Below are 26,662 nucleotides of genomic sequence, written 5' to 3' on the forward strand. Positions count from 1 at the left end.
AAGGCAAGATAATTGTTCAGTCACCTTTCACATTTATTATTTAATTTATTGATTTTCTTGGCTTCATCCGAAAGAATCATTCGTTGTTTTCCATTTTTGTTATGTTTGTACAACATCACCAGGAAATTAAATTCGCTCTATCGACATTGACAGAAAAAATCTACTCGGGAGCAAATCGGAAATGAGCATGCCGAATTCCGATTTTCCGACTGACATCTATCTGTCAAACCCTGTTTGAGGGATAGATTCCAAAATCGAATGACAGTATTTTCCTTCGTCTAATAAGGCCTTTAAAGAGATCACGTGGTGGAATCTAGAATCAAAGTGTATGTAGTCCAGGTGGTCGCATAACATGTTTTTTAAAACCAAATTTGAGTATCACTTTTTAACAGAATGAGTGAAAACTTTTGTTCAAACAAGCTTACTTGAGGCTTGACGAATACCCAAAACACTCTTAAAATCTTCATTCAGAAGCAGAAGCGATAAAAATCAGCCTTCTAAATTCATACACCTTGGGATAAGCCCACCTGTATATTATCCCACTTTGAAAACTGCTATGCAATGCAAACAGCTGACAGGCTGAAATTTCAGCCTACGAACCTGAAACGGAAAGGGTCCCAATATTAGTAATAATACAAAGAGATTGCTATTAACTAGATTTGTTTTTGGCTTGCATTTCTGAAAAATAATCATGCATAATCTGTTTTCAAGATCTGTTTATTCACACTTAATATAAAGCATATATAAAGCAATCTTATTTGCTAGTTAGATCCATATTTATTGTCTGCTTAGTATATGATGCTTTTCATAAGGCTTCTCGAATACCATTACCCAAGTCCTCATATCATTGGAACGAAAAAAATATTGTGTAAATTTCCTTTCTACAAATGAATACCGGAGCATTTGTGCCAAATGCTTCACCTACCGGTCTGTATTTGCGATAGTTAATACAGCCTCCCGCCGGCAACTCGAGATGTTGCTTCCCTTCGGATTTATCATTCGGCACATAATTCATGAACTGGAGTGCGAGCTAATTTTACCGTTTTGCCCACTGTGAAATATGAAGCGACTGCGTAACTTAACACGCAATAATAACACACGTGTGTTGTCATGGATCATCACGGCAGCATGGAGCTGTTCGTGGCAGCAACAGTTGAGCAACACAGTTGTGCGAAAAGCTGCGACGCCAACGTGAGCAGGGGCGTGCAAAAGGGGTACCATTTTCCGGCATGAATAATGTGACGAAACAGCGAGGAACAAAATATCGCATAAATATAGTTCGCATTAGAGAGCCGGTCCCACTGCTTGACCGTCCGATTCACACCACAGCTTCCTGCGATATTCCGCTACGCGCTCCAAAACGCGCTCCAAAAGCGGCGGCACCCGCCGCCGTGCCAGTGGTGTGCTAATGGGGAAGGACGGTACGGTTGAGGTTTTGGATTGATGGAATTGTAAACAGATCACAGTTTCGCTAAGTAGCCAACCTTCATCACTCATGTGGCTGCGTGTGTGTGTGTGTGTCCGGGGAAAATTAAAGGGAAAACGTCATTCGCGCAAAGTGGTGAAGAATGCTCTAGCCCCATGGTTCTAATTCCACCAGTCGGACGCTAAGCTCGGCTTCTAAACCGGAAGCAGTGTTCTAAATAAGTGTATTGCGTGTGCTTTGCTGCTTGTAAACAACGCGCCGGCAGCCCTATCAAAGGTGCACTAAGGCAGAATTTGGATGAGTGTTGCCTGTCATGTAAACTGTTTCCGAGGGCGATTGATGAGAGGCGACCCATATTTGTTATTGCGTGCTCTTTCCGGGTCCATTCTTCGCGCCTGTAGCTCGCAACGAGGCATCAGTGTCCAGCCAGCGTGCTCAAAAATATCCGTCAAGACAGAAGGAAAACACTGTGCACTTTTGAAGCGGAGAAAATAAATGTCCCCTCAGCGCAGCATAATTATTTGTCGCTGGCCTAGATACTGCCCCAGCCCCAGGACCAGAGGAAATGGAACTTATGAAAAGAATTCCATTCGGCGCGGTGAACGTTTTCCCGGCTCGTGGATGGTGCTGTAGCCGTACGCTTATCGGTGGTCTGCGGGGAGAATCTTACTCTTTCGATCTATTTTTATTTACCTAGCGCAAATCTTTTTTTTTTCCTTTTCCTTTTCCTTTTTGTCATCCGCACTGCTTCCGCTGCAGTCTTTCCCATGGGGTAGGGCATTATGTTTTTTTTCTATTCTGCTATCCCCAAACTCCGCTCTTTGCAGTATGTGTGTTCGTCCTAGCCGGTCACTGACCTTCTTTGCACCTTCCACTAGCCCTCTTCCGCTTCCGTATGTACAGGTCTGTTGTCTGTTTCTTTCAAAAATGGAAATGAAATTAAAAGAGATAGCGAAAAGCGAGACACACAAAAGGGGTTGAACACGGGTGGTGGTAAAAGCCCCCCCCCATCCCCCCGCCGCCCCAACAAAAATAAAAGCTCGTTGTTAACAATAATAATAATAATAATAATAATAATAATAAAAACCCTCCCAGACATCATTGAAACCGAAGACCCAATCAGAAGCATTGTTGCACGTTAGGCTGTTTTCGTCGTTGCTTTCGTCGCCCTGTGCGCCACCCAAAGCCGGCCACCAGTACGGACTGTTGTGCTGAAATTGAGCCGAGCGCCTAGAGGTAGGCCAGGAAGGTGCTAGGTGCGACTTGTAGAGCGTCCGGGCTCCGGCTGTCCGCTTTCCTTGCGCGGGTTGGTGGTGAAAACTTGGAAGTCAATCAGGGTACTTTTTTCGTACTTCTACTTCCACAGTCTTTGGGGGTTTGCGAAGCAATCCGACAAGGGTGGGCGGCTGCAATTGATCGAGAAGACATGAAAATCCTCTGCCTAGACAGTGCAATAATCAATTACACGCTTCGATCTCTATTACACACTATCTGCATTCAACACATTATTCTACGAGTGTGTGCTGCTGTAGAACGTAACTTGAATTTATTGACTGCAAAGTGTCAACGTGAATAGTGATTAATGATTAAAATGTCTGCTATTTATGTTGTGTTATTAAGAAACATCAACGTGTTGGGTAATTTTGAATGATTTAGTACAAACTAAAATTAATATCGCATTTGTTAGTACGTCAGTTTGTATTTTGTTTAGTAATAGCGTTTAGTTTACAGCTCAATATTGCATGGTTATTATTTGTTCAATAAAGTAAATAAATCTATTCTTGTAAATCTAAACTAATCTTGGAATAAATCTATTCTGGTTATAATTGTGGTTATAATAATTATGAAACTTATTAAATAAAAATAATTATTATTATGCAAAAAAAGCAATTTTTCGTCAATGAATTTTACACCAACAATTTAATCAAATTTCTTGTACCGGCATACCCGGGTGTTTCATGCGTTTTGTATGGGAAGTTGTACTTTTTAATTTTGAAAGTTGAAAAACTTTTTTGTATTGAAAATTAGTTTATGTTTTAAATTAAAACAAAAGTACAGATATTACGCTAATTTACCTTACAGAAGAAATGGGATTTTTTGATACCTCATTATCTATTTTTGTATTTTCTTAAAATTCTACAACTCATTTTTTTTTAAATTAGAAACATTAACATAAATAAATATTCAATTTAAAAAATTGAAAATGAACTTGTTAAATTTCTATTTTTTCCTATAGTAAATAAGACTCATGCCTGTATCTAAATAACCTACACCAAGATAAAATTTAGAATATATCTAGAATTTTTTGAAAAATTAACTTTTCAAGTACACTAAAAGAGAATTTCCTAGAGATGAGTGAACAAATTAAGTATGTACCATTTTTTGAATAAAAGTAATTGCAGTTGGAAAATGAATATCATATTCGTGTAGCTGGTCGTACAGTTTAAGGTTAAATTAAATAAAAAAGACATCTCCTGTCTGTGCAACTATATTCATCATCCGGGTTCATATTTTCCATACCCGAATCGGCAATAGCATTCCACTCTATTGGATTTCCATAACTATGTGCAAACAATCTTCCATCGAAAAATATTTTTTGTTATGTTTATCCTCTAGTAGGGTAAATGTACCAATAGTGGTGCAATTTGTGGTGGTACCGATGTGTTTTAATGGATTTAAAATGTCAGGAAGGACATTTTCTGAATATTTTAACACATAGCAATTGTAATATGTTTTATCTTCGCAATCACAACCATTTTTACCATGAAACACATCAATTTTACGAAAAAAAAATACAAATTTTTGTGACTGATTCGTTGTGCCTATAATGGTGGTATGGTTCCTATAGTCGTCGTATTGTGTTCCTATAGTGGTGATAAGCAAAGAATCCTCAAAAACAGTGTATCATATCAATGAAACTTAGTTTCGAAGCTGTTTTCCTATGAATGGCAAGGATTGCTGCCATAATACTGATATCTTGCGTAAACTGATCGTAAAAAATGTATACATTTGGTTGATGAAACTATTGACTAAAGTACTGTAGAACAACTGTCGTCAACCCACACCCGGAACAGAAAGCTTGATTTGAGATCGATTTTTCATTCAGCGAAATAAGCGAATTTGGTAAATTATCTACATAAAACTCATTTATGTTACTTATTTTAGTGAAAACAGTACGACATGTCGAAAATATGCTCGAAAAAATCTAAAACGACCTGTTTTTATTGATTTTATAACTATAACCACTATAAGAACATGCCTGTTTTATGTACCTATAATGGCACTATGGTAAAAAATACTTAAAAATGCATAAATATGGTGAAAAGGCAAATAATTTTGGTAAAACAATAATATTTCATAACAGTTATGTTGAAAAACTAGTAATTGCGTGGTTATGTGGTCATTTAGAACGTTAACAGAAATATGAGTTTCGTTATGAAATCCTAAGGATTTTGGAAAAATGTTGACACATTTCACAAAACAATGGATTTTTCGGTCACTTAGTAACGGAATGGCCCCATTTAACTTTTAAACCCTTTGTAAAAGGCTAAAGAACATTTCACACTAACGTAATTAACTTAATTACTTTTAATTTGCTGTATGAACCGTATTTTAGTGCAATATCACCACTATTGGTACTACCACCACTATAGGTACATTTACCCTATACATCGTTTTAAATAGTTGTTAGCCTCTCGTTACAACATATTTAAGCTTAATTTAAGTCGACCATACATAAAGGATACATCAAAGGATCGAACAGGCAACGAACTGACGTTTGATTATATTTCTTTTCCGCTTGAAATAATTTAGGCTTTAAATCTGACACCGTTTTAGGATTCGGAGCGTGGTTTTGTACGAAGTAATGACGTCATTTTAGCCGACAACTGTTAAACTTCATATGAAAAAAACTGTCTATAATCGTAAAACCTCCGAGCATTTTTCTCAATATATTTAATATTATTCTCAGTCTCCTGTATCCTTTCTCGGATAAATCCTTTTTGAAGTAAACCTTTTCATTGAAAATATACATTTCAAATGAACTGACGTATACATTAAATTGACCTGAACTAACACGTTCAGCATGCTTTTCCAATAGTTACATTTAATAAAACATTATCTCTTGCCATATGTACACACTCTCAAAATATACCATTTACCCTTACCCTTATAGTTGAAAAGGTAGTGCTTAAACGTACCTGCCAACAGCTATAATCTCTCTCCTCGTCATCCTTTCCAACGCACGCATCCAGCTAATATGTTTATACTACGCCATCACCTCGAACGCTTCCCGCATGTGTAGGGCAGCGTAGCTGTTGCAGAGAAAAAGCTGAGTCAATAAAAGCGTGCAATAAAAGCGAGACACAGCGTCAGGCCGTCTGGCAGGATACGCCACGAAACCGTCCGATACCGACAGCAATCGCGTCCTATCGTCTTTGTCTCGCTCCTGGGCGTAGGCAACATTCGCGTGCAAAAGATAACAACCGCACACCCGAAGGGACACTGTACCCCCCCCCCCCTGCATATCCTCCATCGCCTCGTGCGTGGTTACACGTCATTGGAGCGATAGCGATGACATTACAGTCAGTGTCTCCGGCCGGCAGGTTCAATTTCCGCACAGAAGTTCCCACTGAAGCGTGTGTGCATTCAGCCGCTCCAACAGTTGCAGTCGAAGCTTGAAGCTCTCCCCTCCTCACCCACCACCTCTATTCCCCAATTCCCTGAGGCCCCACTGGGGGAACGGATGGCGTTGCAGGCGTGCTCGTCCAGTATGCTCCCCGATATCCGACGATAAGACCGTCCACCCATGCCAGACTGGGCGACGCGGACATAATACGCGTGGTTTTAATAATACCATAATACCCCTCCTACCGGTATGGAAGCCACAAGCAGGCGGGAGGAATAATGGGACACTTCACGCGCCTCAATCCTTGTCCGTAGCGTGACGGAGCGAAGCGAGCAAAAAAACGGGAACTCGCTGAAGCGAACATTGAAAAGAAAAAAAGGTTAAAAGAGGGTTGTACCCCTTGCTTTGTCCTGTTTCATTTACATCCCAAAGGGCCACGAAGGAGAGCGTCATTAGCACAGGAGTGTTTATGCGACTTTAGATCAGCGGTCGGCAAAATTACGACCCGCCGGCAAAATGCGGCCAACCGCAACATTAAATCAGGCTCACGAATGGATTTGACTGATTTTGAATTCACGGGAAGAAACTATTTTTCAAAAAATGACATACCGTCGTACTCTTCTCATAATTTTGGGACACTTTCTTGACTCTTTCTCTTCTTAATTCTTCTTAAGACATTCTTGAACGATTGAAGCCTAATGGGCTGGAGCTAAATCCTGTAGCAAGCAAAAGCTGTCTTTTTCCAAAAAGCCATTTTAGCGCAAGGCTTCAACGGCTTATGACAATGAAAAACGATGGCAATTTCCCTTTTGTAGATTTAGCTCCCTAAACCAACTCAGGTGATGCATTTTTATATCACTCTACTGCTTTTATACCGTGGAGCTTAGTTAAATGCCAGTTTTTTAAAATGGTATGCTCCTTAAATAAGATCATTTCGCTTGTGTAAAGTTACCTCCAGAGAAAACGGTTTTGACCCTTTGCCTCAAAAGTTTGCCGACCGCTGGCCTTAGATGATTTGCCCGATCCCGCAGTTGTTGCTAGCTACTTGGGGCGAGGAAGCCTAAGTTACATGCTAAAACAGGTGGTTACCATGCAAACTAGTGGTGGGAGTTCGGAATCGGAACATCCTGATTCCGATTCCGTCTCCGGAATTGGAATCGGAATCGGCTCCAGAATCGGAATCAGCATCAGCAGTGGTTACCATGCAAACTAGTGGTGGGAGCTCGGAATCGGAACATCCTGATTCCGATTCCGTCTCCGGAATTGGAATCGAAATCGGCTCCGGAATCGGAATCAGCATCGGCCTCGGAATCGGAATCAGTTCCGGAATCGGCTCCGGAATCAGAATCGACTCCAAAATCGGATTCGGAATCGTAATCGACTTTGGAATCGGAATCGGCTCCGGGATTAGAATCGGCTCTGGAATCAGAGTCCACTCTGGTATCGGAATTGGCTCCGGAATTTCAATAGCATTCTAAATATTTTCGATGTGAACTCTGAGCATGGCCCAGATAGATTGATATGAGTATATTATTATTTTTAAATATACAAGTAAATAAAATGTACATGAATACACTGAAAGATCAACATTTGGGACATCATAACATAACGCCCCTGTTTTCAGATTCCTTTGTTTTATAATGCGATATGGAGCTCGATTTACTGTTACCATCGTAGTAAAAATGACCGAAAATGCATCCAGAACATTGCATGCAACACAACTAAACCTCATTGCAAGTATTCATTGAACTGCGATGCAACGATTAATGCTTTTTCATCATCAACATGATGTACTTGAACAACTTGATGTACTTGAAAACGATTTATTCTCGTGGAGATTCTGGAGCCGATTCTGATTCCAAAGCCGATTCCGGAACCAATTCCAATTCCTGAGCCGATTCCTGAACCGATTCCGATTCCGTTTCCGAAACCGTTCCGTTCCTTCCGTTCTGGAGCCGATTCCGAAGCCGATTCCAGAAACTATTCCGAATCCGATTCCGGAGCTGATTCCGAACCTGGAACCAATTCCGATTCCGAATCCAATTATTGAGCCAATTCCGAAGCCAATTCCAGAGACTATTTCGAATCCGATTCCGGAGCTGATTCCAATTCCGAAGCCGATTCTGGAGCCGCTTCCGAATCTGGAACCAATTTCGATTCCAGAACCGATTCCAATTCGGGAGCCATTTCTGGAGCCGATCCCGAAGCCGATTCCGGAGACTATATCGAATCCGATTCCGGAGCTGATTCCGATTCCGAAGCCGATTCCGGAGCCGTTTCCAATTCTGGGACCAATTCTGATTCTTTAACCGATTCCGATTTCGGAACCGATTTCGGAGCTGGCTCCGGAAACCGATTCCGGACGTTCCATCTGGAATCTATTCCATAAAAATCGAAGCTGGTCGGATTCGATTCCGACCAAAACTTCATTTCTCCCTTCGTTCGTTTCTGGCAGTGGAAATGACGTGTCGGTTCAAACTCCAACTGACTGTGACAATCCCAACTGCACAGGTACTGCACAGAGCAGGTAACATTTAGACACATTTTGCAATTCGGTAGGATTGAGCGAACGAAGCCTTGAAGCCGACGAACTCAATTTACTACCTTTCGTCAATTTAAGTGCGGAAATGATGCGCACCTTCGCCATGAATATGCCTAGGGTGGACGGGGGTGATACCGGACACCGCAGGTTCCTGTGCGCACTATCCTGCCAAACGGAAGCTGCCATTGCTGCCTCCGATGCAGTGAGGACGGGCCGGAAAACGGCGCTCCAATTTTCCCAACTCACCAACCATTCACCCTAGAATATGCACACACACACACACGCATACACAGCCATAGAGAAACGTACAGCACTGTAAAAGCAACAACCAAAGTCTGGGCACATGCTGGCAGCAAAACATTCTAGGCATTGTAGAGCGACTCTACTGCCACCCCGCCATTCAAACGGCTGTGTGTCTTTTCCCGCTCGCTCGCTTGCGCAGTTGCTTTCGTTAGGGGTTTGGCTGTCTCTGTCGCTTCCACAGCACAGAAACCACGCTGCGCCCTACACACACACACCACAATCCTCCCCTTCGCACTGTCTTCGAACCCCATTAGCCGTACCGTGCTGCACACTGGCGGTACGCCAGTTACCGTTAGAACTTTGTGCGAGCAGCAAGCAAACACGGAGTGGCTCGTTGTAAGCTGAATCGAATTTTGTTTTGGTTGTTTTTGTTGCTTTTAGGGGTGGGGAAGCAGGAGCATGCCGTGAAGCAGTGAGGCTTGTGAAGGATTAGCGCGCGCGTCTCCATTCCCGCCAGGCAGGCCGGCCGTAGGTGGTGCGAAATCAATCCAATCGAGCGAAAACCCTGCCGCTGCACCAAACTAAATCGCTATCAACCGTATCAAACGAATATCTACACCTGCTTGGGAGAGATCGTTTGTGACTGACGCATCGACTGATACACCGGTTTTACGATTTTACAAAAACCGAAAGCATACAAACAAGCCGCCAAACCGCAGTGCTGTTAGAAACGGTCGAGAACGCGCGTACACGCTGCTGCTTTACGCGTTCTTCTGGTGCGTCGCGTTCGGTGTTTGTGTAGAGCGAGCGCGCGCGCGCGCGCACACACATGTGGAGGAGTGAGTGTGTGTGTGTGTGTGTGAGTAGATGCAACTGCAGCTAGCGTCTGGCCCGTCCGCGCCTTCGATAAGTGCAGTTTGTCTAAACACGCCCGACCGCGACCGGAGCCATTGCAGCGTGTATAACATTTAAGTTTCCCAGCAAAAACAAAAAAATAGACAATTCCGTCGGGTTAGAACCGGCATCCAACCGAAAGTGTCGCTGGGTTACCCGTGTGCGGGTGGTTATCACTGTAAAATGGCATCACTGTTGCACACCACCATCGAGGGGTAAGTTTTTTGTTTTTGTTTTGTTTGTTTAATGCTCACTAGATTTGCGAACGGAACTGAGCCGGCCGTTGCGTAAAGAGAGGTGCGCATAGCAACCCGAAGGAACCCCTACAAAACAATAGACAAGCTTTCACACACACACACACACATACACACACGTACGTATCGGAACAAGTGTTCGATTGTTTCGTAGTCCGCACGGACGCCGAGCTTCAATTACCCCTGTGGCGATGGTGACGGTGTGTCCATGTAAGCGTGATTAGTGTTACGGTGTAATTACATTCCACCCCCCTCGCGTTCCAGATGGGAAGGGGTAGGTTGGAAAGGGGGAAGGAGTTAGGGGAGGAGATGAACGACAGTATTAAATATCAACCTCCAGGCACGATGAAGCATCGAGTTGGCACGGCGGCACGGGGTTACCTTGAGATCGGCCTATGACGCGACATTAAACAAGGCACACGCATCCCATTGGCATGCTGCATTGCTAGTGCATCTATTTGTCTACTTAAAAGATGGGCTAGATGGCTGTAGAAATGTGAGTGGGGCGAACTTTTCCGATTTTCCGCGACCATCACTCCGCACGAATCAAAGCAGCTTTCAACCGTCAATCCATCATGCGTGGCCAACGCGTTGACAGACACATTTCGCGCGACATGCAGCGAAAGAACAGCAGCAGCATTTTTGTTCATTAAATATTCCAACGGAACGTTCCGTACCGTATTGTTGTACCGAAAAACCAAAAAAAAAACGAAAAAGGGCGATGAAATTATTTCCCATCCCATGTTTGGGATGTTTTTGTTCCGTTACCCCCCCCCCCCCACCCACCCACCCTCCCCTGCCCACAGAGAAAAGATCATGCTGCTGATGAGTAGCTGCGTCGGAAATAGACTTCCATCACTCATAACGCGTGCGTTTTGGAACTCTCGCGCTCACCCCAAAAAACGCGCATTTTCCGCCTTTGTTGCGATACGTTCTTTGTTTCGTTCTGCTGCCTCCAGTGGCTGACCCGTGTCGAAACATGTGTGTGTGTGTGTGTGTGTGTGTGTGTATGTGGTGGGAATAATGGGACATTATTATGTTAATCTTTCTTCCGCACCGAATGGGTGGGTAAACAAGGGGATGGAATTATCCGCTAGCAAAACTGCTTTTCCTTCTGTCCGTAAATAGCGTTACCAACTTCACTTGCGTTTTCGGGGCTTAATAGATGCAGCCCGATGCATCTTTTGTCTGCAAGTGTGTGTTTGTGTTTGTGTGTGTGTGTGTCAGAGGATGTTTATGTTTATGTGCTTGGAAATGGTCGACCGTTTTGTGACGATTTGCGCATAATGCGTGTAGCACAGAGAGAGAGAGAGAGTGAGCACCTTGGCAAACTTCAATGTCCCCGACGATACGTCCATTTATTAATTGCACGTTTCTGTTGCCTGGATTAGGTATCGCATTTGCAGCCGCATTGAGTGTGAGGCTCGAAAAAACAGATTCAAAGTAAAGATTTTGTTTCCACACCGTGCAGTCCACCAGGTCGCCGTCGTAGCACACGCGTGACCGAGGCGAACGCTGAGCTCTGCCTCGTAACTGCACCACGAAGGAGCGGTGGAGAAGGCTTGCCTGCTTGCACGGCAGCAGGACGCTTTGTTTGCGACTGCCATCAAATTGCGCCTCAAGGATTCGCGTCTCGTTCTCTCTCTTTCACGCCACAGGCGCTTGCCAAACGCCGAAACGGAACGGGACGCAGGGGTGGCTCATGCGCACACCTGCACGAATCCTTTTCCTGCGTTGTTTCTTTGTTTTATTTATTTCTTCCCTTTTTTTATTTTATTCGCAGCTTCGCTGAGAGTTGGGAACGGGTTTGGCGTCTTCCGACGCTACGGAAATGGGAAACGGTTGCTCACAATTTGTGTAAAATTCAGTTTTTTTTGTTGCCAAGCGCGTACAAACCTCCTTTTCACTCTTGGCACAAATGAATTGCTCGTCCGGTTTGTACATTGCTTATATTACTGATTTGCCGCCACACACACTAGTACAAATAAATGCTGAATGAAGGGTTGTGAAACAGGAGCAGCATTTGGGTAGCAAAGTTCAAGCATCGTACAGAACAGGAGGATCTATCAAACCCGAGACCACAAGGATAGTATGCGAAAATAAACGCGAAAAACTCAGCTGGGAGCAAGAGTCGGGCCCTGTTGCTGGCACGCCACAGCCGAGGGGAATTTGGTTACACATTTTTACCTCTCTTCGAAGCATTAGCTTTAGCATCCTATGAATTCACCGCGTTGAACCTGTTTCTCACATTCTCGTGGGCGTCTTTTAAATTGTTTTACTATCCTTCATTTTAACACGAGTGTGTTTCAATTCAGGTCAACGACTTGCGAGAAAGGGATAGAGAGAGATAAAAGAAGGCGAAACGAAACTATTTGCTAGTAACATGTGTACGGTATGCTTGTGTTTGATTTACTAGCTCCTTTGATTAGGCTGTGTCCTGCTTGCTTATATACAGCAGGTATGTCAAACTGGCGGCCCGCGTTGATTTTGGATGCGGCCTGCGAGCATATTAGGATAATTACTTGAAGCATTGCAAACTGAAAAAATCTATTTTTAAATATTTTCTCAGTGCATTGAGTTTTCCAGGGAAGAGCAATCATTTTATCGCTATATTTGTGTACCCATAATATCTAACAAACTTGTTCTACACGTACGTATAGAGCAACCGAGACCCTTAAGAAACATTAGATCGAATGCAAACTCAGTCGTGTTAGAAAGGATTTTGGCAGACTCGAGTGCACATTGTATATGGAGAAACAGATTTGCGGCATCTGTCTACAGACGATATAGAAATGAAAACAACTTGGAAACTACGCAACAACTAGTTATGGGTCGTCGTAATCGCACCCACGGCTCAAACCCATTTCCGCTCATCGCTAGTCTGGCTAGTCCGATTCCGATTCCGGCCAAATCAAACCGACAGCTCTGCTTGGTGCCCTTCCGAAGCAGCCGAAGGCGTCCAGAGCCATCCGGAACCGATGGAGTCGTCCGTTGCCACACGGAGCCGATAGTCTGCAGTTAGAATTGGCTCCGGTCGGTTCTACCACTTTTGACGCTCTCAACGCTTCCGACGGCCTAATACAGGCTTCAGTCGTGTCCGGATTAGTGATGGGTAAGGTTGGCAAAAATCCGTAGTCGACTCCGATCCAACTAAGATCATTTCGGAACCGACTCTGGAAGGTATGTTTACCCACCCAGGAGTCATTCGGAATCGTCCAGAATCGTCTGGAGTCGTCCGGAGGCGTTCGGAGTCGTACGGAATGGTCGAAGTCGTGCGGAGTCGTCCGGCTTCAAAATAAAGGCCTGTATACGAAGGGACGGTCCAATGGTACAGCCGTCAACTCGAACGACTCTATAACATGCCCGTCCTGAGCCGGGAATGGACCGTCCCCTTGTAGCAAGGATTTGACTATCCGGCTGCGTGGTAATGCCGATTGGAGCCCCTTCTGGGTTTATCGTAGTGATACGATCATAAAAAATCAGTTAACATCCAACATGTATGACTTAATAGACGCGTTTACGCAGTGCATATTCTGCTAGAAAATATATGTTAAACACACTTTTTCACGATGGAAGGGAAAGTTTAGCAGCATTCGGCGAATCTATTTCGAGCAATCCAAGCTATCTATCGTTGGATGCATAACAAAAGTATTTGCTTGCAATCTTTTGACAGATCTAGAGAAATATAACGTTTTTTTTTGTGATTTTACACATTTTTTCGATTGCTACCAAGCCCAAAGTATTCTAGCAGTGGTTTTAATGCATTTTTTTTTGCAACAAGAACCCGCATTTTACGAATTATTTTGTAAGATTATGATGATTGCATCCGACGAAAATTCTTGATGTGTGAACCAAGGTCCATAAATTACTACAGGTCGTGTATACTTCTTCATTTGACAGCTTCATTTGATTTTTAAATTTAAAATCTTCATTGGAGAGCTTGGGAGTAAAAAGTTACTTAGTAACTCATACAAAATCCTTAGCAACCATAACTCCCTATCTGCCAATCTCTAAACAAATCTCCATCATGGCTACCAACATCAGAGCTAAAAAGCTTTTCACGCGTAGTTGCTCTAGCCACCATGATGTGAACGCAAAAATATTGGCGAATCTTTTCTGACATTTGTTTCTGGTGAACTCACGAACAAAGAAATGGCCTGTGTAAACGTATCTAATAAACAATTTAATTAATAATACTGATCTTCTGCAGGATCTTACTCCTTAAATTAACGAATTGTTACATAGATTGGCATTTGCACAATTTTAATTGTTTTTTATCTATTGAGGTGTACAGGTATTCCCCGATATACGCCATACTCGATATACGCGATTTCGCTATACGCTACTTTCTAAATTTGCCAGTTCGTCGAGAAAATTGTTCTGATTGGATACATCATATGAGTTTGACACAGCTGATATACAGGGTTTAAATTTTCTGTTTAAACATATTTCTGTTAATTATAGCAAAAATAATTAAAAAAGTGATAATGAAACAACTTAAGTCTCTTGCCAATTTGTTTTATGTAGAAAATTGAGAATGTTGAGGCACTTTCAGTGATGTAATACAAATGAACAACATATTGCAATGTACGATTATCTTTAATTGACAAGTCATTCTGGATTTGGAGAAGGATCTTTGCATTGTGCCAGCTACGATCAGAGCTGTTGAGCATCGCTCTTTCAATAATATATGATTGCAACTCAATAATCAATAACTATTCATGTTTGTTTTCTTTTATTTACCCTCTTCCCTTCATCCCTTCGGCACCAGTTGCAGCACGGAATGATACGCTGTCCGTACATTCATGAAATGCATGAACGCCTGCTAGGACCAACGCCGAGACGACCACTACCAATATCATATCCGCCGCTCGCCAAACCGGAAGTTATGGATCGCGAAAGTGACTGTCTGCTGGACAGCCGCCCAGAGAGCCGCCAGATCGTGGGCACCGTGGTGAAGCTCAATCCGGACGGGTTCGGAGCGCACACCACCTCCACACATCACCACCATCATCATCATGGGCAGCAGCAGCAGCAACAGCAACTGCACCACCGTACGCCATTAGTGCCTTGCAATGGAACGGAAGATGACGAGGTGCGCACCGGAAGGCATCACACGCTGCGAGAGGGGGATGGTACGATCACGAGCACCATCAGCGACTCGGATGACGATGGCATCCATCTGCGTACGCATCTGCGCAAGATCATAGAGGGCCGCAAGCCGAAAAATGCCAAGTAAGTGATACTGCTAAAGACAAATGAAGCCAGCAGGCTCAGCGTCTCTATCAAACAAAATGATACCGTAGATACGGAGATACGTGATACTGTAGGAAGCTATTTATATGCACATTTGCTGAAGAGGCTTTCAGATAAAAATTCAATGGGATACATTGTTGTTTGTTTGAAGCAACTATCGTAAAACATTTTATTTAAAGAGGCAATGGTTCTGAAGAAGTAAGGCTAGTAAGAAGAACGTTTCTTGCACTTGGTACTGGCTGGCTACTTCGATGACTAAATTTATATGCTGATCTGTTCAAATAACTGCTGTCGGAAATAGTTCACTCAACAGTAGTCATAACCAGTTACTAGAACAGATAATTTATTGTGTCGATTCCTGGATCGGAATAGCTTCACAATTCGTTCATTGGATAGTTCAAGGTACAGTTCTTGAATCTGAATAAATTAGGGATGAGCTTCAGGACCGGTATGGGGTCAGGAACAATTCTGGGGCAGGTATGTATTCACAACCTGTTCCAGAACTTTTAATCATGTTCAGTATCTATTCCAGTACTGGTATAGATAAAGATTCAGAATCATTTCCTGCGCCGATATGGGTTCGCGACCAGTTCCAGTATAGGAGTGGATTTGGGACAAGTTCCATGGACGGTATAGATTTGGGATCAGTTCAAAAATCAGTATGAGCTCACAATCAGTTAAATTGATTAAATTACATGGAAACAGATATGTATTCAGGATCAGTTCCAGGTACTGGTATTAGTTGGGGATCAGTTCCAAGATCGATATAGGATCTGGATATGCTCCTGGTCCTGTATGGTTTCAGGAGCAATTACAACGTCAGAATGAGTTCAGTATTAATTTCAGAACCTTCTTATGTTCCGGATTAGCTCCAGGGCCGATATGAGTTGAGGATCAGTTCCAGGATCGGAATTGGATCAAAATAGGTTTAACGATAAGTACAGATTCTGGATCAATGCCAAAACTGAAATGAGCTCAAAATAAGATTCAAGATTAGTATTGGTTGGGGATCAGTGCTACGACCGATAATAGTTCAGAATCAGTTTATCTCTACCTGTCCCTTGTATTTAAAGGACACCTCGAAATATCCTTGCATACCTCCTGTAACTGTGCCAAACTAACTGCTTCTTCTTCATTTCGATTTTACCTTAACCGGTGACGTATTTTACGCATTTTCAGATATGTTTTAAAAGTATTTATCGATTGAAATTCAACAGTTTCAACATGTTTTCATTCCAAATTAAATGATGCTTGCATTCTAAAATCAAGATTTGCCGTTTTGAAAAGATTTTTACTTTTTAGCACTTTATAAAACAAAAACACACACACACACAAAATAATATTCTACCAAGTGTGGGCCGGTCTGGTGGTACAGTCGTCTACTCGAACGACTTAACAACATGCCCGTCATGGGTTCAAGCCCCGAATAGACCCCGAATATACGTAGGACCTGACTATCCTGCTACGGTAACAAAAAGTCACTGAAAGCCAAGCCCATTTCACTAGTTGATACAGGCAGGCCTTGACCGGCACCGGTTGTTGTGCCAAAAGAAGAAAAAGTTAGGTGCATCCATCAAAACTATAATGTTGAATAACATGCTAGCTTTTGATAAAACCAAAGTAATGCAAGCCATGACCGGTATCGCAAAATAAAAATATGATATATTTAAATGAAATCCTCAATGTATCATAAAGAAAATACAATATCTAAACTACAGCCTGCTCGATTCGATGGAAGTACGTGACTGTTTCCGACCCTAACACAAGCTTCAGCGTAATGTCCGTGTCATTCTATTTCACCTTGGATTACCGCCAGCAAGCAGGGACCAATTTCAACCAAACAAAAAAGCAAACACACACACACACACACATCCCTGATTTTCCAGCAGTAACTCACGAGTACCATTGCAGCTCATCTGTAGCTACGTGCACGGGGTAGAGGCCACAGCCTCTACGGCCGAGACGCACTCTCGCTGAGACGCATAGCGAGCGAGATATACCGGAGACGGGTTTAGATGAAAAGGTCCTGCCACTCACACACAGCGCAACCAATCTCGCCCGCTTTGTTATTTGCGAAAGGGATGTTTCGCAGCGCTCTCCCGTGTCCGCTCCCGTGACGGGAGCGAGCAGCTTGGTGCCGCTGCAGTGGCAGAAGGTGGTGGGCAGATTTTGAGTACGGTCGCTGTTTTTCCCCTGGTTAGGATTCAGTCGCCTGCGCCAGTGTGCGTGCGCTTTCCCTGTGTATTTGAGGCGCGCGTTCAGGGCCAGGATTCTGGTGGTGGTGGTGTTGGTGGTTCTTCTGTGTGCGGTACTGGCTCTATCCCAAACCATATACTCCCAGCGGCAGCATCACGTTCGCAGCCAGTAGTACGGTTGGTACGCGATCGTGCGGTTCAAACGGCTTGCCTTTCCCGTGGACGTCGGAGTGTGCCTGTGCCAGTAGTGTTTGTGCTGGGCGATTTTGGGCAATTCTGGTGCTTTTGGGGTACCGTTTGTATCGCCTCCACGCCCTAAATCGAAGGTGCACAAGGGTGGGCTTAAAGAATGTGTTGTTGGCAAATAAGTGAAGCGTACCGATGTCATTAGGCTCGTTATCCTAATCAGGAACGAAACGAAGTGGGACATTTGTGCCGGAAAAGAACAATCTGAAAAGTGCTACATTCCAATCGGAACTTGCAAAACGATTCGATAAACTTAACCTTCAGTGGATGAATGTTTTTTTTTTTTTTTTTTTTGTTGGCTAGAATAGAAACTCTTGAAAGTGAAGTTTAGAGATCATTAAAAAACACTGATTAATATAGTGAAGAGCGAAATCTAGAGGAGGAGGTAGATTTCCATTCAAAACTATTTGTGGCGTATAACTCATGACCAACAAAACGTTCTACTATCAAAATCAGCTATCAATTCAATTTGATTCTTATGTGACCTCGTTCTTTAGCTTGCTCGACCCGTAAATCGTCAATCAAACTACACATGCTACAATGGGGTTATTTAATCATTTTACAATTGATATGTTGAAACTGTGAAAGCCACCTCATCCGTATGTACAGGGACAAGTTGTTCATAAGTGCAGCAATGTAGAAACTCGGCCACTCTATAGAGTGTTTGCTAGCAGTGTTTCTAAAACAATAGACAATTTTCAGGCTGAAAACTACGACTGGTTTCGTAGAAGGAAAAAAAACTCCCGACCAGCTTTACAGAACCCATCGACTCCACCCCGCTAGAACGCGACAGTGGAAGCCTTCGCTCGCTCGCTCGCTCTCAGCGAAATGGGCGGAAATGAAAATCTTTCTTTGTGATCACTCACTCGCAGCATCTCGCGACGAGTGGTTTGGTCCCTTCGAGTGTTGGTCACTCTTTTCTCGCGCGAGTCCCTTTTTGATGGCCATCCCGCCAAGCCCCTCCGCGGAAGGTACGGCTGAAGATGGTTTCTGCGCGAGTGGTTGTACTTTGTTTTCGAATTCTTGGCTTGAAAAATCTGGTATTCCTATTTAAGAATAAACCGTTTCCAATACATCCTGAGTTACCTGCGTGAATTCTTCGAGGGTAGATTCTAGTTGCACATTAGCATCATACACCCCGCAATACCGATCAGTGTAATGCTGGTGTAAATTCGAACACTGCTTCGGGGTGAAAGGAAGGAAGCAATAAAGGAAGCAGAAGAGCTGCAACAAGCAAAAAAAGAGGGAATAGTTCCCAATGCCTGACAAAGCAAACCTCGAGCACTCTTGAACGCTAGCACCGAGGAGCGCCATTGCGCAGCATCCGGAGTGCGCGAAAATGTAGGACCCGCCGCGAATTGCACCGTACGCCGTCCCAGGGCGTACCAACACTTTGGCATCATTGTACTCGGCCCGTTCGCTTCCTCCCTTTTCGCACCGTGAGGGTGCCACGCTCCGCAGTGGAGATTGGCAATGAGGGAGTTTGGTGTGAATTGCAAATGAAAACTCGTAAAAAAAATGTTTCGACATATAATGGCACAAAAATGTCTACCACAGGGCTGATGAGGCTCACCAAACCACAAAACTGTCCAGCAGGGTTTCGGCCCATGAATGTGTATCATTAGCGTTTGCCTGCAGCTGGCGATACACGCTCTTGAGAAATCTCTTGAGGCGTGGCAGTAAAAGCTGTCGGGAAAAAACTGATTACCATAAATTTTGGACGATCTCACACCACTTATTACCTTCCTTGTGGAACAATATTTTCCACTATCGTTCGGTTAGTGAGGAGATTGGAACAAATGAGCAGGAACATTATCCAATGGGAAAGCAGTTTTGGGTAATTGTACCTTAGTAAGACATTATTTTATACAACTGAGTGCACTTGAATCCTTCCCGGGCTTGCTTAGCGCGTTGTGTTTAGCGGAGTGAAACCAGACACAGAGTAGACTGTTCCACGTTGGGATCTGAGCGATCCAGTGTACTAGTGTTGCGGTTTAAAAAAACCGACCATGGTCGGTGGTGGTGAAATGAAGGTTGCCACGGTGGACGTGGAAAGCAACGACAACATGGCCACCCTGCCAGTGTCCCGCGGGCACGGGCTAGGTTCCGGGGCGCCGGCACCGGTCGGCGGTGGTGGATCCAGCGATACGGCGGAGAAAAATAACGCCGCCAACAAGGAGATGGAGCTGAAGAATGTGATGCCAAAGCCGCTGCAAAGGTTAGTAAACCGCCCGAAGCCCGCAAGCAACAAGGTCGTAATCGGATAAAAGAAGCTTTCTTTATTTTCTTGCTTTCGGGGAGGCAAACTATTAGGAGATACAGTATTTCTTGGAGCCATATCCGTTTGTTGTATTGTTTGTATTGCAGCTTTAGTCGTAATGAGTTCCAATGTGGGACGCAAGAAAAAAAATGATTTCTTGTTGGAACACTTCCAATTCCAGCCCACCCAAAAAGGTTCCCTTGTGTGAACTCAACTTTTTCACACAGCCATTGTTAATAATGAGAGCAAACAGCGGGAAGAGTACTGAACAGCAAGTACTGTACTATATTTAAAATATGCTCAAGGCCTTTGGGAACACGAGAGAATGTATTTAGGGTAGAGATATCCCAACAGATATTTAGAGCGAGAGAGAGAGAGAACGAAGGATACGCTGTTAGTTGTGTACACTAGTGCTCCAATTCTAGTGGCCGAGCTAGTTGGAGCTGTGTCGTATCTCTATCGAGGGTTCCCAAAGCCCAACGATTGAGTGCAGATGTTGGGAGATCTGCTCACAAAGATGCTTATGTTTGTAGTTCCTCAAAAAAAAACTGAAAACCAAAGGATTGCGGTCATGGAAGAGCGGTACATTAGACAGAAGCTGGCCCTGTCGTCCACCATCCAGTTAGTCCATCATACAGCCACTTCTGTAAATCGTCATGAAGTCCCGTGAACGGCATAGGTGTTCCAGGATGGCCTGTGCGAGGTTGCTGTACTGATATTGCAATAGATAGAAGCTTTACGCGTGCTAGTTTTTGACGTATATCTACAACTTCTCCTCCAATTTTTCGTTGCCTACTTCTGTGCCAACACTTTAGCGCATGCTTCCGTGTTGTGCTTGAGCTTGCTTCCTGTTCCAGGCGAATCAGTGCCGAAGTAACACTGCTACTAGAAACTGCAGCTGCAGCAATTTTGTGCATACCGTACCACGCACGCACGTACATTCGCGCTTCAGTATCGTTAGCATTTGAAGCACGTTCCTTTCACGGCTGTACAAGGATGGCTCGAGTGCCATTCATCGTTTCATCGTCGAGAGGTAGCGCGGCTAATGAAAAATACATAGTACGAGGGCACACTTCTCCGGCAAAGGCGTTTCGAGCTGCCAGAGGTATCGCAAGGGAAGGTGGGATGTAGAGTAAGTGTGTGTGTGTGTGATGCGCAGAGGTTGAATGTAATAGAATGCACGGATAGAGCATGGATAGAGTGAACGTATCGACACTGTCTGGCACGTCATGTCACTTCAATCGTATCAGATTTCATGTTTTGAATCCGGGGTCGAAGACAGCGTACTTTGCGGTCGCTACACGTCTAGAGTGTGTTGCTACAACTGTCTAATCCTTGCGTTGTTCTGTCTTCCACTCCTTGGCATATAAGTCCATGGTCTTGGAATATAGACGCATGGATTCTTTATTGCGTGTTGATTTAGGATGGCCTACTGCACTGTTAGATACATGCATTGAATGCGTTTTGGTCATTCCGAAATTAGTACACGTAATAGAACATGCTGTAAAGGTATTCTACAGAGGTCTTATACATTAGGATAACGCACGCTGGCTCAAAAGTTTGGACAGTTCCCATTTTATTTACTAATTCTCTCCGCACCCTGCCAACCTATCCTCTTCCGCAGAACGTCCCTCTTCATCGTAACCAGTCTCGTCTACGCCATGCTGCTAATCGTCGTATGCGTCGCGTACGTTATCAGCGATGTCACTACGCACCGTCTGCCAGTGATCTACTACGAGGGCTTCTTTACCTATCTGTACGGTGCGAGCATACTGTTCCTGCTGTACGTGTTCTGCTTTCTTCTGCAAGGTAAGTTGCGCGTGGCTTTGTGGTCAGCCAAAACCTCCCCGAAGCATTGGCGCTCAACCCACCTGACGACCTCTCCTCCCGCTTATCAAAACCCAAAACAAAACAGAAAGTTCCTGCTGCAACGGCAAACCGAAACCACCGAAGGAGAAGAAACCGAAGAAGGAAAAGAAATCGAAAAAGAACGCCGACGTGGAAGCGGGCAAGGAGGGCAAGGACGGGAAGGAAGCGGGCGCCGCTAAGGACGGTGCGGGAAAATCGACCAAGGAGGAGCCGAAAGGCAAAGGCTCGTCCACCAAAGCTAGTTCCTATCAGGTGAATATTAGACAGACCCCCGCCCTCATTTCCCCTTTCCTCCTGGCGCTGGACGTTCACTACCGACTGCGTCATCCATTGTGTTGCTGTTGTTATTGTTGTTGTTGTCCTATTCTTTATTTTGCGCATAAAACATAAAACCATTTTTACCCCGCCAAGTAATAGGATGTAGCGTGAAACGAAGTACACAAATCGGAGCGTGTGTATGTGTGTGTGTTTACACCGTTCCATTTTCTAGCTGCTTTGTGGTATCCCGTGTCTAGGCAACACTTTAACTCTTTTTTGCTGGCTTTTTTACATTAGGAGATCTAGTATGGTTTGTTTTGTTTTGCAAAGCAGCGTTAGCCCCACTCATCCTCACTTTTTTGTTAGCTTCCGATTACCCATGCGTTGTAGAGTTAGAAAAGCCTTGCTGAAGAGAGATAGGAATTTAAAAAAATCCTAATAAGCCAGTGGCGGATCTAACAGTAGGCGGACTAGGCGGTCGCCTGGGGCCCCGCCGATTTAGAGGCCCCGTAGCTCGCTAGTCTATAGTATGCGGTATGGACAGAGGATGGAGGATAGATGTCGTATGGACAGAGGCCCTGAAAGGATAGACGCTGAGGCCCCGATACTGGCCGATTTTGGCAAAATATTCGGTTTCGTGAAGTTGCCTCATCGGCGTTGAGCGAGTAGTAGCATAATATATGGCTGTTATTTTGTCTAGTAATCCGTTTCTAGCGTATCTCAATCGTTTCTCTAGCTGCAGGATTGTCCATATCTTCCAATTGCCCTTGTTTAAGGTAATGTGATGACATCTATGAATTTTCTCTATGATTGAAATCAGAATTTAAAATATCAAAAATCTCAGTGTCCATCTTTCCCTACGACACAGTATTCGTGATTCCCACTTTGGGGGCAGGATGCTAAAAGACCATATTTTAACTTAACAATCTCGCCAACTCATTTATTTAATATAACAGCAGAAATTATTAACAATGCAAGTTAAAGAGCTTAAGATCCGTAGTAGCCAAAGTAGATCCAAAACGGTGCACACGATTAAAATCTTGCGCTGTTCATGAATTTTGCAACCAATTTTGCAAATATCATGCCAAAAAAAAATCTCAAATATATTGTCATACTTCCAGTTTGGACGCAACAAAGTTGTGTTGTTGTTGCGTTGTTACTTTTATTCCCGCAGTGTTCGTCTTTACCAACCATCCCCTACCAGCTAAATAGATACAAATCGGCTATGTTCCATTATTTTCATATATCAGGTTTGATGTAGTAGTCTCCTAATGCACCAACGGTAACAGCTCATTCTTTCACATACACTTTCATTGATCACCGTGTGATCACTCTCTCGCATGTACCTAAAAGATTATCTTGATGGTTCTTGTTATTTCTTGCTCAATTCAATAGGCATGTTTCAATTCTTTTTCACTACATTTAGAATTTTGTTTGTTTTTATTATTTATTGTAAAGCTTTCTTTCTTATCGAGGAGACTTTAAACTATGGTATCTACAGTATAGATCAATTCAAATAAGACACGAAGTAGAAATTATATGAACACACATCGGGTGTTTATTATATGGATCATACTGTGCTACGGAAATATGTTTCACAGCAAAGAGCAGTTGTTGCTGAAACTACGTGATGCACATTTTGCTGAACAATATTCCATGTCCACGAGGAATTGGTGCACCATTTGGTGGTTACGAAAACCCGATAACTTGGAAGAATTTCGTGTTAATCATTGATGTCTCTTGACAAAATGTTTAATGTTTAATGTATAATGTATTGTCAAGGGACTGCATAGCCCACAATATGGATGGACAGAGTGGATTGCTCAGAGCAGAGGTGATAATCGAACATAATATCGGATAACTTGTACAGTTGAACATACAGTATAATTTTAAGAACAGAGACGAGACCTAGTTTTAAGAACAGAGACAGAGTCGTAACTACTGCAGGAAACAGAGTCTAAGATGTAACAGCTCCTACAAAGCTCGGACGTGGTTCGTTTCACAGGTGGCAAGCAATCGAATAGTTTTCCCTATTGTATCCCAAAACTGAATCGGATTAGTAACTTGATAAATGTGTTCTGACGTCTCTCGGGAAGAAAACGAACTACCGGTCGTACTTCGTAATCTCCTCCATTTCCTTCCCTATTGCAAATCAAAGCCAAAAAAATAAGAAAGAAAAGATAAAGTAATACCATCCCGAGTTTTGTTCAGTACTCGAAAAAACAGGAAGTTTACCCGAAAAAAAAGCGTGACCAGCTGCGCGCGTCTCAGCATCGCCGCGAGTCTGGCGAGGTGGCAGTTGCAGAACCGGCAACGGAACGAATCGCTGCATCGCCCGCAATGCCCACCACCACACCACCGGCCACACAGTTGCAGGTATAGACGGGCCCTCAACACCCTTTCACCCCCTTTCAATCCCGACCCCGTTGCTCTCTCTCTCTTCCGCTCGTCGTGTTGTCGCGTGTGTTTCTTTTTTTTGTGCCTCCCATGTACTGTGTTTGCTGCGACACGATGTGTTCGATGTGCCAACGGCAATCCAAATCTTTCCTAACACTTTCCAAACATCTCCAACTAACTCCCTAACTAAAGTGAGAGCGTGTGTGTGTGTGTGTATCTTCTTATTCCTCAGCGTCGCGTGTTTCATGCGTGCAGAATGTGTGCGTTACTACTAACCAATCGGTACTATAACAACATATCTAGGATTTACTATTTTTGTTGTTCTTGTTTCTTGTTTCTCAACCATCCACACCTAACAACTCCATTCCCATCTCTGCATCTCCCGCTCGTCCACCAGGTGTTGGTGTGAGAAGAGTCTGAGTGTGTGTGTGGGTGTGTGTGTATTGCAGTCCAAAATGCGCTGGCGCAGTGTGTTTCTGGGAAGGAGTGAACCGGGAAAATGTTCAAACAGTTGGAAGAAGCGTTACCTAAAATTGCACGTCTTGTGTTCGCTTTGTATGATCTGGTTGCACCTTATGCTTTATAGTTTGTGTATGCGATCGTGCTAGATGTAGATGCCCCGAGCTGTAGATGCCCGTAGTGAATGCTTTTCTGTTGCTTGGTTCTGCGCCTGGTAATGTCCATCTCATCCTGCCAACTTATACAAGCCGCCTACCTTTCGTTCTATCGAGCAGGAAGCCGCACAACCCAACCCGGAAGCTGCCATGTCTCCACGATTTAAGCGCAAAACTACTCAAGATCCAGCTCATGGCAGTTTCTTCCTGCGCGTGGGAGCAATCGGTATGCATCGGACAACACTACCTTACACTGCTCACTGCTCCACATCATTACTTTGCAACTTTGCAATCCTGACATTCTTGCAACATCCTTCCTTCCACAGCATTTGGGCTTGGTACCATGATTTACACTGGGCTGGAGTTTGGATCGTTCTTCGAGATACCGTTCACCTCTCCGTGCCACCAGATACTGCGCGGCGTCAATCCTCTGCTGCAGATGATCTTCACCTTCATGCAGATGTACTTTATCTTCATGAACGCACGGGTAAGCATGGTGTCACAAAGCCGTGGCACCGCCACCAGTTCAGCGGCTCCTAACATAAGTTCTTGTTCTGTTTTTTTTTTTTGGCTTTCGCCGGCAATAGCTCAACATACATCGCTTCAAGGTGCTGGCCCGGTTCGGGCTGATGCATATCGTAGCCACCAACATCTGCGTCTGGATTCGCACGCTGGTGCTGGAATCGCTCAAGGAGATCACGGCCTACCATCAGCGCCGCGGCCCGGAGCCGGAAGACTCGGTCATACTGGAGAACATCCGGCAGCACACGCTGCGCAACGCGGGCATGGTGATGGGGATGGAGCTTGCCCCGGGCGGTACCGACACCGAGTGGGAACCGATCAGCGTCAACCTGAACGCGCAGGAGGACCTGCTCTCGCAGGACGCCTCGAGCGTCCTGTCCAAGATTGTGCAGGGCACGGCACACACGATTACCGAGGCGGCCACCACGCTGGTCAGTGCCGCCACGCTCACGTCCACGGCTGCCCCGACCACCACGTCCTCCTCGACGAGCACCTCGACCTCGACCACAACGACCACTACGACAACGACCGCGAGCCCGACGACGACACCGTCCTGGATAGAGCCGAGCACTGGTGCGAGCAGCACCACCACTGCCCGCGGACTGCTGGACCGAATCCGCGACATTGTCGCAACCGAGACGACTACCACGTACGAAACGCCCGCGAACCATTTTGGCAGCGCGCAGCACACCCTCTCGACCAGTGCCGGTGGGGTAAACGCAACGGCTGCCACCCCCTCGACCGGATCCTCGTTCCTGGACTCGTTCATGGACCACGTCAACTATCTGCAGCGCAACAGCAGCCTCGACCAGACGTACGAAAGCCTGGACGCGCTGTTCCCGTCCGCCTTCATCGCGACCTCCACCGCTGTCTCGACCAACGCGACCGCAATTAGCTGCGGCCGGGTGAACATCATGGGCACGATCGTCCAGGACTCGGCCCCGTACCTCTACCCGTTCATCATCGAGTACTCGCTGATCGGTGCCGCCGTCATCTACGTCATGTGGAAACATATTGGACGCTACCCGAAGTAAGTGGCCGAAGGCCGTTGCGTGGCGT

General features: G+C 44.6%; 1 protein-coding gene across 10 annotated transcripts in view; it reads left to right on the plus strand.

The window, feature by feature from the left end:
• Nucleotides 1-26,662, plus strand: part of LOC1272290 (proton channel OtopLc) — a 38,812-nt gene that overhangs the window by 3,690 nt on the left and 8,460 nt on the right. For 3 of the 10 annotated variants that reach the window (XM_061661891.1, XM_061661901.1, XM_061661885.1), the window contains exons 2-8: nucleotides 14,758-15,221; nucleotides 21,568-21,752; nucleotides 21,859-22,064; nucleotides 24,282-24,446; nucleotides 25,202-25,307; nucleotides 25,408-25,568; nucleotides 25,669-26,633. In XM_061661891.1, the coding sequence (XP_061517875.1) occupies nucleotides 14,770-15,221; nucleotides 21,568-21,752; nucleotides 21,859-22,064; nucleotides 24,282-24,446; nucleotides 25,202-25,307; nucleotides 25,408-25,568; nucleotides 25,669-26,633 (2,240 nt within the window). In that variant the 5' untranslated portion in view covers nucleotides 14,758-14,769. Of the gene's footprint in view, nucleotides 1-9,168; nucleotides 9,948-14,757; nucleotides 15,222-17,595; nucleotides 17,774-19,535; nucleotides 19,902-21,567; nucleotides 21,753-21,858; nucleotides 22,065-24,281; nucleotides 24,447-25,201; nucleotides 25,308-25,407; nucleotides 25,569-25,668; nucleotides 26,634-26,662 lie in introns of those variants that run through there. The other 7 variants (XM_061661877.1, XM_061661912.1, XM_061661948.1 and 4 more) reach the window with 7 other exon arrangements.

This window comes from Anopheles gambiae, chromosome X (genome assembly GCF_943734735.2).
Source record: "Anopheles gambiae chromosome X, idAnoGambNW_F1_1, whole genome shotgun sequence".
Classification (NCBI taxonomy): domain Eukaryota; kingdom Metazoa; phylum Arthropoda; class Insecta; order Diptera; family Culicidae; genus Anopheles; species Anopheles gambiae.